The 15,889-nt window shown below is 35.8% G+C and overlaps 1 protein-coding gene across 3 annotated transcripts in view; it reads right to left on the bottom strand.

Annotated features, from left to right (window-relative positions):
• Window positions 1-13,984, bottom strand: part of LOC120777444 (adenylyl cyclase 78C) — a 38,905-nt gene extending 24,921 nt beyond the window's left edge. The window contains exons 1-4 of one of the 3 annotated variants that reach the window (XM_040108756.1): window positions 13,736-13,984; window positions 9,630-9,763; window positions 7,288-7,377; window positions 6,173-6,334 (exon numbers count right to left, since the gene is read on the bottom strand). In XM_040108756.1, coding sequence (XP_039964690.1) covers window positions 6,173-6,334; window positions 7,288-7,377; window positions 9,630-9,763; window positions 13,736-13,859 — 510 coding nt within the window. In that variant the 5' untranslated portion in view covers window positions 13,860-13,984. The remainder of the gene's footprint in view (window positions 1-6,172; window positions 6,335-7,287; window positions 7,378-9,629; window positions 9,764-13,735) is intronic. The other 2 variants (XM_040108757.1, XM_040108758.1) reach the window with 2 other exon arrangements.
• Between the last annotated feature and the right edge of the window lie 1,905 nt (window positions 13,985-15,889).

Below are 15,889 nucleotides of genomic sequence, written 5' to 3'. Positions count from 1 at the left end.
TAAAATCATCTATAATAGTGCTCAGCTGAAGGCGTACGCCGATGATATTACGTGCGAAGGCATAGACAATGACAACATCTAATGAGTCGGGGTTAGCAGTTTTCAAGATAAAGATTTTGTGGAAGACTTATGATTTCTTGGACATTGATAACGGAGAATGCCGCAGGTGATGGAACGATGAGCATTACGGTATTATGGACATAGTTCAGCGATTCCAGAGACAAAGGTTTCACTGGCTAGGTCATTTCGTCGTAGTGTTCGATGCAGTACCCGTTGGTGGAAGCAGAGGAAAAAGAAGAGCTTCACTTGGTTGGAGAGATCAGATGGAGAAGTTCCTGGCTTCGCTTGGTATCTCCAATTGCCACTTTGCGAAAAATGAAACGACTGGCGCGCTATTGTTAACTCGGCTATAACCGCGCAAGCAGTTTCTACGCCAATAAAGAAGAAGAAGATATCTTTAAAATATTTTGATTAAAATCACGCGAGTGCTCAATAGATGTACACAAAATCTTGAGGTGTATCTTATGTAGGAGTGTGAAGTACTAACTTAGTTTTATGGGTCTGGGGAGTAATCATTTTCTAAGTGCAGAGAAAACTTTACTGCATTTTCTGATGTAATATAGGTGCAGCAATACATCATTGATGGCTCATCTGTTTTATTCAAGAGACAATTTCTTTTAAAGGCTCTAAGTATATCGATGCAAAAAGTTTGAGATTTTATTTTTTTTCATCTGGGGTTTCATATGTACTGCATGTGTTTTGAATACACGTGTGTGGTTTATAATATAATATATTGTATTTAGACTGTAGGGATGTAACACCGTTGATCAACGTTGAAACCACGTATGTTTTACGTGTAAAATAAACTGGCGGTTGCAATACTACATTCTTTTAAAATGGGTCATAAAGTGGCTGCTGAAGTTGTGGTTGTAGCCCCAGATTTTGGGCTCACGTACACTTGCTAAATAACATAAATCATATGTGCATCCAAACATATACAAAAATATAACAAACACACTCATGAATGAGCACATTTTACAGACACATGTTCTGAAGAGGATTCGGAAGTACCAGCAGGTTTCAAAGCCAATGCAAACACAAAGACCCACATGCCATAATTTGCAGAAGCTGAAAGCGCTCGGATAGCCGAGAAGCACAGAGTTCACCACTTTTACAGATTTCATCGATTTTTGTCGGTATTGTTTACGCTTTCGCGTTGTGTTGCACTATCGCATAATTTAAGCATTAAATTTAATAATTTTTCACCTGCACAAAATCACAAGCATTTAGCTGGCCATTGTGTGCATTGTTGGACAGGTGCGTATGTGTGTGAGTGCACGGTGCATTTTTGTTTGCCGCTGACAGGGCAAAATGCATTCAAAGCGATTTCCATGCAAATGAATTGTCAACATTGACGCCGTTACCTCGAACCTCGAACCTCGAGCCTCGAATCGCTCGTGTCAGCAACACACCTTTATACATATATACATACATGTAATCAGCACTCATATGAATCGGTGTGAAAAGTCACATATACACACACGGCAACAAGTTATGGCGCACATGTTGGTTGTAAATTTTTGGTTTGTTTCGATAGCGACCGTATGAAAACACAATAAAGCCAACTGCCGGTCAATAAAAACACCGTTTCTGCCGCCTCAAAACTGACATTGCTGCTCTTGTGATTTTTATGCCTCCAACTACAATATACATATAAACTCGTTCATGAAGGCGCCTCTGTAATACAGCAAGGTGTTAATGTCTGAGTTTGGTGTCACCAATATGTACTCGAATTTTTATGATTTATATAAAGTGAACCTGTGGTACAAAAACTGGGTGGATATAGTTCCTATTAATTTTTTCCGTGCATTTCGGAGAAATTATATGTCAGATGAACAATTTTATTGGTGCTGGCAATATTTTTTGGCATCAATATGCTGTTTGAAAACAAAAATATTGCAAAAATATTGATAGGCGAACTTCTGTATATTTTCGGGTTCACCCTTCCATGTGTAGTCTTTTGATTTTACTATTAATTGACATTACACATATAGGTACATAGGAATGAATATATTATAGTATATTGTAATATATAAACGATATATATAATATCATACGTATATGTATATAGAGTGGGTGAAAAAAACGAATACATACATGCTCAGTACTTTGCAAAGCAGGCTTTTAGACCCCTCTAAGAAAGTCAATCCAAGTATGAACTCTTAATTACAAAGGGAAGGTTCTCCGCCTTGCAGTTTTTGTACTCTTGCAACCTGTTGCTACATACAAGGTGCGTTCCAAAGTAAACAGGACTTTTTGAATCTAGCGCCCCCTGGTGGCGCCATCTATATGTCGTCTGGTGCGTTAAAATCTGCTATCGATATATTTTTATCGATTCACCACTGGAAGTGAAGTTATTGCGTTTTAAGTGTCAGTGTGTTTGTGTTATCGGTGTGAAAATGAGCTTCGCACACAGAGCCAATATTAAATTTTGTTTTAAAATTTGTAAAACTTTTACCGAAACGTTTCAATTGATAAAACAAGTTTTTGGCCAAAACATGGATTTATTGCATTTTTACTGAACTTTTGGGATTGCGAAAGGGGTGTGCACGGTTTGTTCCGCACAAATTGACTGACGACCAAAAATTGCTCAGAATCCAACATTTGAAGGACTATTATTTTACCAAAAAAACATTTTAACCATTAACCAGTCCCCGTTTTCACCTGATATAGCACCGAGCGACTTCTTCTTTTTCGGAAAATACATTTGCTCATGAAGGAAAGCGTTATGCAGGCTCAAAAGGTTTGCACCGACATGCTGACGGCCATACCGGCCAACGAGCTAAAGCACTCGTTCGACATGCTTTTGGACCGTGCAGAAAGCTGTATTGAAGCAGAAGGAGACTATTTTGAATAAAATAAATTGATTTTGCCGAAAAAAACCATTTGTTCCGTTTTTTTTTAAGTCCTGTTTACTTTGGAACGCTCCTTGTACACTCATGATCAGGATGGCGAGTTGGAATCCGGATGTAACTGGAGATGTAATGAAACTTGGCAACAGAAGGAACGAGTTCCCTCATGGTCGTAATCGGACCACTGTCACGCCCACACTGTGAAAACTAATATCTCAGAACTTCCAGGATAGATATCGACCGAATTTGCTACGCAATGATATCTTGTAATTCTTATTTTCCAGTACGAAAATGAGCGAAATCGAACTACAACGCGTCCACTTCCCATATAAGACAATTTTAAATACCATCTAATACCAATACTTTGAAGCACCAATCAAAGTATCGGCCCGTATAGTGCAAACAGTGAATGGGGGGTAGGCCTCTCTTAGTCGCCATATACCTCCACACACAAGTTATAAAAAATATGAGATACATATGTATGTATTTATAAAATTGACTGAAAATATGTTCTTAGCATACCTTAGCAATGTCCAAATTATTGCGATCAGACTATTCCGTACAGGTTGATCAAAATATCTCGTTTCATAGATTTTGGTATGAAATTAAATAAGGCTTTACAAAAAAGTACCTGCCTTCAAAATATTCCCCACCAGATTTAATGCAATACCGATAATTTTTCTAGCCGCCGCAACACTTTTCTTAAGCACATTTTCGGGTGGCCGAAGTTTCAGTTTAGTAAATAATAAAAATCACATGGAACCAAGTCTGGTGAATACAGTGGTTGATCGGTCTTGGTTGCATGTCAAACTCATAAATCCATCGGCAGTTATAATACTCTTACAATAGTATTCATGAATGTGGAATCGTAGTTCGCACGATCAAGCATGTCCAAAGAGACCTGTTTACGATACTCTTTTTAAAAAGAATTCAGCTTTATCCGGACGAGTCGAGCAAGAACACGCTTCTTACTCAAAATATACGCCAAAATCATTCGAACGGACTCGCGAGATAAGTCATCTCTCTAAAAATTTCCTGACGATTTTTTAGCACCATATCCTTCACTTTTTTTTAATATTATCATCAGTTGAAGAGGTCGAAGGTCTTTGAAGGCAACATACTACTGAGGTGTACCGACTTAAGCAGGAAACTGGTTGACAGATCGCTCTTATATTTGACTTAGTAATTAAGGACAATCCTACCAACTTAGCAAATTTTTTTTTGAAATGTTATTTCCTTGGGGAATTTAAATTACAATTTTCCGATATTTTTTTCAATATTCTTACATATATTTTGTTTATAATGTGAAATGCATTGATGGTGGACAATGAATAAGGGACCCTTTGGTACAACAATTGTATTCCCAATATATTCGTTATTGATTTAGGCATATACCGAAACGTGTAAAAGTCACCCATAAATTAAAATTTTGGAATATGGAAACGGTATGGCCGCCAGTATGCCGGTGCAAGCCTTTTGAATGGGCTCTATGTCTTCTTAACGCTTTCCTTTCATGGGCAAATGCATTTGTCCGAAAAGGAAGAAGTCACACGGTGCCATATCAGGTGAATACGGGGAGTAGTTAATGGTTAAAATGTAATTTTTGGTGAAATAATCGATCACAAGCGATCGATGAGACGGCGCATTATCGTGCAACAAACGCCAACTTTCATCTTCGCGATATTCGGGCCGAACACGTCGAATACGGCGCACCAAATGCTTCAAAACTCCAAGGTAGAATACTGCATTAATGTTTTGGCCGGGTGGAACAAATTCTTTGTAGACCATACTCTTGAAATCATAAAAACAAATCAGCATTGTCTTCACTTTTGACTTCTCCATGCGCGAATTTTTGGGTTTTGGCTCGTCCGGTGCCTTCCATTCAGCACTCTGGTGTTTCGGTTCGCGATTATATTGGAAACACCACGTTTCGTCACCAGTAACAATAATGTAAAGGAAGTTTTTGTCCTTTTTGACCTCTTTAATGATGTCCTTCGAATGTTGGATTCTGAGAAATTTTTGGTCGTAAGTCAATTTGTGCAGAACGAATCATGTAAACACCTTTCTTAAGCCCAAATGTTCCGACAAAATGCGATAAATTGATGTTTTTCACGCACAGTTTCGATGGAATTTCCGATGATCACGGAATTTATTGGCCCACATGTTGATCTTCATTTATGTCCTCACGACCACTTTGAAAACGTTGAAACCACTCGTGCACTCTGTTACGGGATAGGCAATCATCGCCATAAACTTGTTTCATCAATTGAAACGTTTCGGTAAAAGTTTTACCAATTTTAAAACAAAATTTAATGTTGGCTCTTTGTTCGAAGCTCATTTTCGCACAGATAACACAAACATACACTTAAAACGCAATAACTTCACTTCCAATCAATGAAATGTCACGAAATTCTCACTGGACAATCGGTAAAGATAGCAGATTCTAACGCACTAGTCGATATATAGATGGCGCCACCAGGGGGCGCTAGATTCAAAAAGTCCTGTTCACTTTGGAAAGCTCTTTGTAGGTTAGTTTTAGATGTTAAAAACAACCGTGAACATTGAACTAACAAAGCGTTAGTTTAGATTTCAGATGTAGTTTCAAAAGTTGCAGATTTCGACAATATAAGTAAATAATGGGTTGTCAAAAAAATCTTGCGGTATTTTTATTGAATTTTTTTTTATTGAAATTGAAATGAATTTTTGGTGACTCATGCCCAGCTCTTGACCGATGCTACGGCTGCTACTATGCCTGTCTCTTTTGACCAATTCAGCGATTTTATCGCAATTTTCGACGACAGGCCTTCCGGAGCGTGGCGCATCTTCGACCACCTCTACACCAGAACGAAAACGTTGAAATCATCGTTGTGCGGTGGAAATACTGTAAAATAGCCGCAAACGTCTTAAAAGAAACGACAATCAATCAAACACGTGTTAGCGCGTGAAATGAGCTTTCCAAAAATAGCATGATCCGATGCGACGAATAAAACAGAATTACGCGCCAACTAGCGAAAATACCGCAAGACTTTTTTGACAACCTAATATAATAAAGCTTTTGAACATTATATAAGTGAAAAAATTTGTGCCACGTATTTGTTATTCTTGCACTAAGTGCTTGAATTTAAAACCGCATTTCTGCTTTGCGTCATTCTGAATGAAAACCGTGCATGCATATTTTGTTACCGCAAACATCCCGTTAAAACTTATACATATAAACACTATATAGCTGTGTGTGTTTGTTTATAAAATATTATACTTACATGCGTGTGTAGCCGCACATCCTTGATTGCCTTTATCATATGCAGTCCAGTCTCCACACTGCACACCGCATGATCCGGTCGCGTCTTCCAGTTGTCGCTCTCGAACTGTGACACACAGTAATAGCAATCGCCCAAGAGTTTCACACGCAAACAGTGATTGTCCTGCGGTTGCGGTCAAATGAAGCGAACACAACAGCGTCAGCATGTAGTTGCAATAATAATAATAACAATAACAACAGCAATAGTGGACACAACATGATGCATCAACGTCCAGGGCCAAACCGGAAAAACGTAAAAATTTTATATTTACATTCGTGTCTTATCTTTAGCAATTTGGCTTCATTTCACTACTTGGTCAATTGTTTATTATTGTTGTTGGTTTTCTTGTGTCTGCACATTTACGCATGTAACTCAAGTTTTACTGCCAACCATATATAGTATATAAGAAGAGACGCCGTAACTTGGGTGACGGGTATGTGCGAACAGTGACAGATGATGCCGTCACTTAAGTGCGCTATTTGCTTCCGATAAATGTCAAAGTAATTCAAGCAAAGTGACAGACATACATACTTATGTACTGTTAATGTTTACTGAGATGTCTTTAGTTTCTTGTAGCTTGAATGGTTAAAAGCCACATAATAAAATAGGACGAAATAAAAAATTGTACTTTTAACTGCTTCAAAACATAAACGAAGATTTGACAAAGAAGATTGTAAATAATATTATAATGCAGCAGTCACATGGGATTGCTTTGCAAACCGCTATTTAAATCAGGCTACGCTCTTTGTGAACCCATATCGTTATTTCGACATATTTCAGAATTTGTGATTAATTATATGAAAGGATTGGAGGATAAATTGTCAGATAGTTTTAATACTCAGAATGCATAAATAAGCTCTAGCTTTGGCCTTTCATAGCAAAGTACCGGAAGTTACTGGAAATTATTTGGCATCTGTCTGTTATTTCTAGGATCGCCTTTTCGAAATTTGTAAAATGAAATATCTTCAAATAATATGTTTTAAATCTATGTTGTAAAAGAGAACTAATTAAGGAAAAATGTGAGGGAAAGCTCTATACTATCGCTTAATTAATAAAGTTACTTAATTTTTACTTACCTCGGCGATACGGTCGAAACGTGCAAACAAATCGTTTAAAATTTTGACAAGCTGCTGGGCGGATGTTTTACTTGCTAACTCAGTGAAACCCTGTAACAAATATAAAGATATTTTTACAACAAGGTTTCTCAGCATAAAGAGACTTTTACAACTAGGTTTCTAAATATACGGCGGTGCTTAAAACTAAATCGGTCTTTTGTCGATATTTATTTTGTACCAATATCTGGTTTGGTTAATGATACCACGAACTACGGATACAAATTACTTCCATAGTGGTCCTTTTTGTCAAACATCATGGAGATTGATGATTAAAAACTCAAGGGTTTAGTGGTCGGGCTGAATTTAACCTTTCGCATCTCTTAATAAAGTTCGGTATGCGGGATTTTGAGATTTAATCAAATAAACAAACTTATGAGATTCTTTGCGTACCAGTCGTTACTTAGTTAAAAACAATGAAGAACGTTAAGAATAATTGTTTTGGATCATGGAATAGTATTACCCTTTCTTTACACTGATTTTGATCAAATTAAGAGATTTAAGATTTTATAACTTATTGTTAGGCTTTAAGAAAAGGCAGATTCAATAAATAAAATAATTTTGAAAAAAAAAAACTGTCAGTTTGCATGGAAGCTATAAGCAATGTGGTTCGACTTGAACAATATGTTCGAAGATTGTGGCGAGGCAACAAACTATGCCGAATTTCGTGAAGATACCTTGACAAATAAAATAACATTCCGTATAAGGACTTAAGTTGGATCATTCAGTTTGTATGGCAGCTACAAGCTACAATAATCCGATATCGAGTGTTCCAACAAATGAACAGCTTCTTGGTAATAAAAGACTGGTGAAAATTTTCAGATTGATATTTGAAAAACTGGATCCTCAGTTCATATATATACAGACGGACAGGCGGACATTGGTAAATTCCAAGCAGATCGTTAAGCTTATTATTCATAAATATATTTTATAGGGTTCCCGACGTTTCCGTCTGGGTTTATATAGATAGATACAAATTAATTGAGGTTTCGCACTGCGACCTATGGCCTATGGGTGCCCTCTTTTATATCACATATGGTCACAAAGCTCCAGCGCTCTAAAAATGGTAAGGAAGATGTGATCCCTGTCCACGTGGATGGATCCAAGGGCTTTGAGTTTCTGGGTATTACAAACTTAGTAGCTCTGTTGACTGTATAACTAAACGGTTGATGACTCCAACTAATTGTCTATTTATTGATAAATACGTGGGCTATCCTCATATTCTCTTAGTTTTATAAGACATTTTCAGAAAATTAAGCATTTTTCTCAAGGAAAATGAGAATTTTACTGACATTATCAGTTCTAAGTTAGTTAAGTGAAAATCAATCGCAAATAATAATAATATATTTTTTGAAGTTTATTACCCGATTTTTTGATAGATCTACGTATAAAATAGTATATACTCTCGAAATTTCGTTTTAGAATGATCACAGGGTTACATACATACAGGCTGGAAGTATCTCCATTGTTCCAGCGATTTAAACGTCTTCAATCGACTCACAAGGTCTTGCAGAGGTACTTCACGACACTATCTTTTATAGTTTATTAGTTATTCTGTTTACTTCGCAGATTTAAGATCTAATGATTTTCTGTGTGCCTTCACTGGGTTACAAAAGTTAACTAAGTAAACGAGGTTGCAGTTGGCGGTTGAGATATGTCTATCGAAAATTTGTGTTGTAAATCTTTTGCTATTTCTTCTAAACAAAATCATAATTGTTTATTTTATGCGGTCCGGCTTGTCTATAAGCCTCTATGCGGTACCATGAGATTAGTCTATGAGAAAAAATTTTAATTGTTTTCAGCCGCCGTGTAACTGTTATGTTAGGATGCGTCTGCGCTCCAAAATTTTCCAAGGCACAATGATTCTCCTAGCCATTTCGTTTTATTTCACATCTTTGGATAGTGGTGATGCCAGCTTTTGATTGAAGAAAGAAATCATATGTTTTAGAAATGCTCTAAAAAAGTTGCTCTTAGACGTCCAGATGTGTATATTTTTAATCGAGTAAACTGTAACATATCGAATCAAATGGTATATGTACTATACTCGATTGTACCCCTATTTTTACTTTACGTACTGTATTTGTAGTACGTAAAAGATCAATTTAATTTAATTTTTTTTACTAACATTATTGTTCGAAGTAATTCTAAATCACTTTTATATGGCAAAAACTGTTAAATGTCAAACTTTATTATAAGAAGGCTTTCACGATAAGACTGCCTCACTACTTATATATCAATTTTCACACAGCGATTTTATTTTAGTTAATTTCTGTTCTAAATATAGTAAAATTATACGCTTTGCTCACCTTGATATCCGCGAATAGTATACTGACATTATCCATTGGGTATACGTAGAGCTTATTGAATTGGGTTTCGACGGTGGGATCGGTGCCTTTATACATTTCGGCTCGTATTTGATTGTTCACAATGTTCGGAAGTACTGTGTAAAAGAAAATGCAAAACAGGTTAGTTTGGTTTTATGCAGTTTTGATCACAGTTTTAAATATATTCAGCAAAAAGTACAAAAATAATACAAATAATTTTAATTCAACACACAAAACCACACAAGTTTAAGTTGAAAGGCAAATTGCAAGCAGCTCTGCCAGGTAAAGACTCAAGTGCCCAAAAGTATGCCACATTTCTTAATAACATTTGAGTAGTTTTACTCATTTACACCGAAATGCATAAAATGTTGTAAGGAAAGTTTTCTTTTGCGACAACGAGAAATGGATTAAAAAAAAAAAGAAGTGGATTTGATTTTCGGGTTTGCATACATTCTGCTCTGTGTAATAATTCAGTGCTTTGGTTATGTAAACCATGTTAATATGCATATATTTACGAATATGTTGGAATGCAAAATTTATAAAGTTTTTGAGCAGAACTTGTAAATTCAATGGGTTAAGAGTGGTAAAAAACCCCCGAGGACTTTTGATCCGAAGTACTCGTGTGTGATCATGTTGCTTAGCTATCAATAGACATACATAAATAAGAGAAGTTTGTTAATTCATTTGGACACAAGTAATTCAAAGCAGTTTTTGAAATCAGTAGTGAGTTGTGGGGTATGTTGCCTATGCAGCTGTTTCTGTGTGGTATTCGACAGGACATGCTTTCCAACTGGGAATACAAACTGCAGTCCAATGAATTCAAATATGGACTTCTAGGCGGCTAATCATCTGGAGCTATGAATCCATGAATAATGATTTCTAGTCACTGCTGGGTGGTTTTTGCCTTCTGTGATGGAGCAGAATTATGCTGGAAGATCTAATAATCTACATCGTAGAGAGTACTGCTTAACTAATTAACCACGCCTTCTAAAACATTCTATGGCTTCACTTTTGCTCCAGTTTTAACCCCTTTTTAACAGAAGTGAATAGTTGCAACGCCTTTATAGGAGACTCTCCACCAAACCATTACAGCAGCTGGATGGTGACACCGTTGAACCATTGAAATAATATTTTTTTCTTCTTCCGAAGTTTTTGCGTAGATTTTGTAGTTTTGCTTAATTAAATCTTCTTCTACAGTGAAATTATTTTCTTCTGTAAAAAGCATACTTTTATGGCCGTTGATCGCATTTCATGTGGAAAACATCTCGAATAAGCCTTTTTGCGAAAGTGTTCACGAATAGTTTTTATGGCTGAATTGGTTCGAATCACATGAGGACGGCAATTGCTCTTTCTGTCATTAATTGAAGACGTTTGGGAAAACCGTTCGACAGTGCGATAAGCAAACATTCTCGAAATATTAAGTTTTTTGATAAGTTAATAAATTTCATTTGGGCTTTATTCACACTTGGCGCTATATGCTGTGGACTTTCGATCTGAATAATTTCTTTGGAGATTGCACCAATGCCTAAGACAATTATTGATGTTACATTTTTAGAATACATCTCGTCAAATTAAAAAATTTTCTTAAAAGCGGTTAATCCGATTGTTCAGCTTGTATGGCAGCTATATAGTGATCTGACCTAAACAATTTCTTCGAAGGTTGCACCAATGCACTAATTATCAGGTGAAAAGGTTTACCCTAAAAGCACTTGGCTCCGAAGTTTCAGTTTGCATGGCAGCTTCAAGCTATAGTGACCGATTCAGATAGATGTCTTAAAAACTGAGGGATTAGTACGCGTATTTATGGACAGACAGACGAAAAGACAGATGGACGTGGCTAAATCGACTCAGTTCGCCATGTTGATCCTTTATATATATGTATATAAATATATTAGTCCCCGAGTTATCGGCGTTCTTCCTGGGTATTACAAACTTCGCACATAAAAGTATTCGCCTTCAAAAACCGGACAAAAGTGAGAATTACAAACCATACTACAATAAACCGACTAAATTATTGACCTTCAGTCCGCTATATTGCCACACAAGTAGTCGGAACCTAGACTTCGTTCAGTACGCACGTCCTTATTATCGATCCTCTCTATTATTCTCGAAATTGCAAATGGCTTTTTGTGTTGCGTGAAGTGAGTTATGGAAAATATTTGTTATGGATTCTGGACAACATTGTATGCATTTAATTTTAATAATATAAAGATTAATTTAGTTAATGTATTATTTCGTTTTTTTTCGGGAAGACAATGAAATATCATATAACGAAAAAATATTTTTTTTTATTTTTTAGAAATTAGTGTTTTTGTTATAGTGTCGGGGGAGGTTGAGTTATAAACGAATTTTTTTTACTAAACTACAGAGTGTCTACTTATCACATAAACTTAAACTTTTTCCCCACCTTTCCCCCGTTTAAAAAAAGCACGTCGAATTAGGTTGGTCACTTGCATAAAATGAGTACTGCTTCCATTTATTTATTTTAATTGAATCCTGCTAAATTATTCTAGACTCGTAGTATTTAAATGGTATAAGGGGGCTCTATCGGAACCGGAGTGAAAATTGGACAATGGGCACCGCCCACTTTTTGGTGAAATCCGATACCTCGGAACCCGACCGATCGAATTCGACTAAATTTAGTATGTGATATCTTCTTAAATTTTTATATCACAGTGTGTGAAAATGAGCGAAATCGCATTACAAACACGCCTACTTCCCCTATAACACAATTTTAAATTCAATTTGATTCTTTCACTTTCCTCACTAATAATTGACTTTTGACCGAAAGTATCGTTCAATGTGTGTTATATGAAATTGAGATTCACACATAATCCTTTTCTGACAATAGCATTTCTTTGTATACAAAATGGATTGAATCGGGTCAATACTTGAGCTACTCTGAGCTCCCATAAACCTAATATACAGATTTTCAAACTTCTAGGTCACTTTATGCTGCACATATCCGCCAATATTTGAGTCATCTCAATGAAAATTTCAGAACATATTTTATTCATAGCAGTGTATCTTTACGGCTAAAACAGAGACAATTGGGCGAAAACTTGACCCTACCCCCAAATAACTATTACCACGATTTGCGAACATCCACTTGGCCTTGCTCCATATGATTGGTGATTGTATGTAGGGTACCTTAATAAAACCCAGGGAACATTTTTTTGAGTATGTCGCATATTAGTAGTATGTGGGATGAGCAAAAATAGTTAAATTCTGGTACATATATACTACCCCCTACTCAAATATATTCAATATAAAATCCTCGGTTGCACCCGAACTTAGCCCTTCCTGACTTGTTTTATTTGAATATATAGCATTATTATATACAATCATGCATTTTTATTAATTTTCATTCATAAAATCACTTTAAATAAACAGTATTTATGGTAAGTCCTAAGTACATAAACAAAAACCTGGAAAGCTATGAAATTTATGTCCACTATTAGAGGTTATTTTTGGGTTGGAAATGTTTGAAAATGGTTCTTATTTTCTTTGCATGAAGGACATGTTACTACAAGGTTGCAATGTAAGTGCTGCCAGTCTGTCCCAACATTACTTCAATTGATTTCTTTTACGTATTGTTTAATCATTTCCCTAACTGAAATACGACCGTTGAGTTAAAAAGCAGCACTAATTTAGAGAGTGTGGGTTTTTCGGTTTTAAGAGCAACACTGTTCAATAACAGTTACCTCCTGTTAGAAAACTTGAAGCCTATTACAGGGAATCATTCCAGCTGAGAGTCACTTCGTATGATTGACTGAATACTGAAAGGAGAGCTGCAATAATACAGTTTGGGCGTGTGAACAATATAATAAAAGCCAAAAGGAAGTAATTGGCCGAGAACGGGTTTCGGGTATATTTTTCTGAAAATATGTTTTTATTTTAAAAAGGTTTAAAAAGGTGTTACGAAGTAAACATATATGTAGATATTTTAAAATTTTCAAAACTGTCTCCTGTATTTACATATATTTTTATATGTATTTTATAAAACAATGAAAGTTTCCTTAAGTTTTGTGGCCAGTTTTAATTCTTATACTAATACAGATTTACATACTTAATTTGTTGTTACTCACTTGAGTCCAGCAACTTTTGCGTTCGCTGCAACTCCTTCTCCGACTCCTTTTTATGTTCCATGGCTTTGTGTGTTTCGATGAAAGCAAGGCGCTGCCCACGATCTGTCAGATACTTGGTGTACATGCCAGCCACATTAATTGCCGTGTACAATATGAAGTTTGCGACCACTTGAAATGCAATGCAATCTGATTGCTGACAACATAACGAAGCACAAATGGTAAGGAAATAAAAAAACAAAAACACAAATGTTAAATAATAAAGAATATAAAATTCGTAGGCCCTTTGACATTTTCACGCTGAAAGTATAAAAATAAATACAACACAACACTCTGCAGGCACTTTTGAATATAAAAATTATTTTCAAAAAGCCCACTGACAGCGTGCGCTACATGCAATACAATAGAATAATAATAATAAGGCCGACTGTGCCATTGACATTGCGCTTTTGTCGGTTACGTACTTCGTTTCGCCTAACTTTAATTATCGTAATTACGGCCAGATGACAACTGGCGGTGATGGTGCCGCCGACGACGCACCACTTCAGTGGCAACGGCAGCATTGCATACGGCACAAATATCACGAACAGGATGTACCAGACCAAGTATTCGCGATACGTGAAACCAATACCTTCGCCAACGAAGCCTGTATGTGGAGAGGTGCAATGAAGAGGAGAAAACGTGAAAAAAGAAATAATAATAACAATATTAATGTGTGTCAAAGGAAATTGTGCGAGAGTATCTACTTAGAATATATGTATAAATATATATGCAATTTGAGAAAAATGACATTTGAAATGACAGTTACGTGGTGAAATGTCACAGCTGCAGAGGTATTTATTTGAGGTTACTGCGCTGAAGTTAAATCGTAAAAAACACAGCTAAACAGCTAAATCATATGATAACAGTGTGTCTCTAAAATTGATGCGTTTCCTAGTAAAAATTTAGACCCTTAAGGGTTACATGGGTTTACGGGTTTCAAAAAATCAATTTTTTATTGTCTTATTAAATTTCCTAAATTTTCAAGTCCAACCGAGTAACAGTTTTAATCTCGGTTGGTAAGATTTCTCGAGAATTACTCAATCGATTTTAATGAAATTTGCGCATGCCTTTGAGATACAATTCTTAAAGACTTCTAAGAAGTCGCAATGGTCGAGCATAAATTTTTTTTTTCAAAAATTACAGAATTCTCTTGTTAATAGTATATGGTTTTTAACAATAAAAAAATCTGATAAGTTAATTAATTTTTTATATGAGAAAAAAATTGTTGGAAAAAAGCAGTTTTTATACTCGAGGAAACCCATGATTTATACTCCAAAACCCTTCCATTTTGGAGCTTGATATAATTATGTTTGGTATATATTATGCTATGGACACTTTGGGAAAAAATAACTGATTAGAATTTGTTATCAGCGATCTTTCTTGCTGTTAGTTTCGGGTAGAATAGAGTGTCTGATACTCGGTAAAAATAATTTGGGAATTCGCTGAATTTAATATTCAAACACGCTTTTACTCATCCGACTTTGGATTATTCTATTGTAAATTCATCACAGTCATAGACATTATGATTATTACACATAGAGAGCACTGTTCACTATCAACTAATTAATAACACAATTTAATTGCTGAATTGTAAAGTAGCAGGCTAATTGAAAAGCCCTTAACCAGACATATCAATGGCGTTACAAGAATAAACAATTATTTTTTTTAGCCCTAACCTTCAAACGGCGTGTATATAAATTTTACTGTTGTCGGATCATTCGTTTGTGAATTATACGATTTTGAGTAAAGCAACTTTTGTCATTATGAAAAAATTTATAAAAATGAGCTTTGCGTTTTGATAAAAATATTGGTTTGATAATGAGTATCTGGACACTGCCTCAGCAAAATCAACCATCAAGAATTGCTATGCTAAGTTTCGACTTGGTGAAATGAGCACTGAAGACGGACGCCCAAAAGAGGTTCTTATCGATGAAAACATTAGAAATATCCACAAAATAATTTTGACTAAAAATAAGGACGATGATTTATGATTCGGAGGAGTGTTTCAAAATGTTCAGGCATAATAAATCCGAGTTTTTGCGTCGATATGTGACAATGGCTCCATTATTTGACTACGCAGTCAAATCGATCATCATCCGAGTGGACTGCGCACGA

This window comes from Bactrocera tryoni, chromosome 5 (genome assembly GCF_016617805.1).
Source record: "Bactrocera tryoni isolate S06 chromosome 5, CSIRO_BtryS06_freeze2, whole genome shotgun sequence".
NCBI lineage: Eukaryota > Metazoa > Arthropoda > Insecta > Diptera > Tephritidae > Bactrocera > Bactrocera tryoni.
This window is presented reverse-complemented; position numbering and strand designations above follow the sequence as displayed.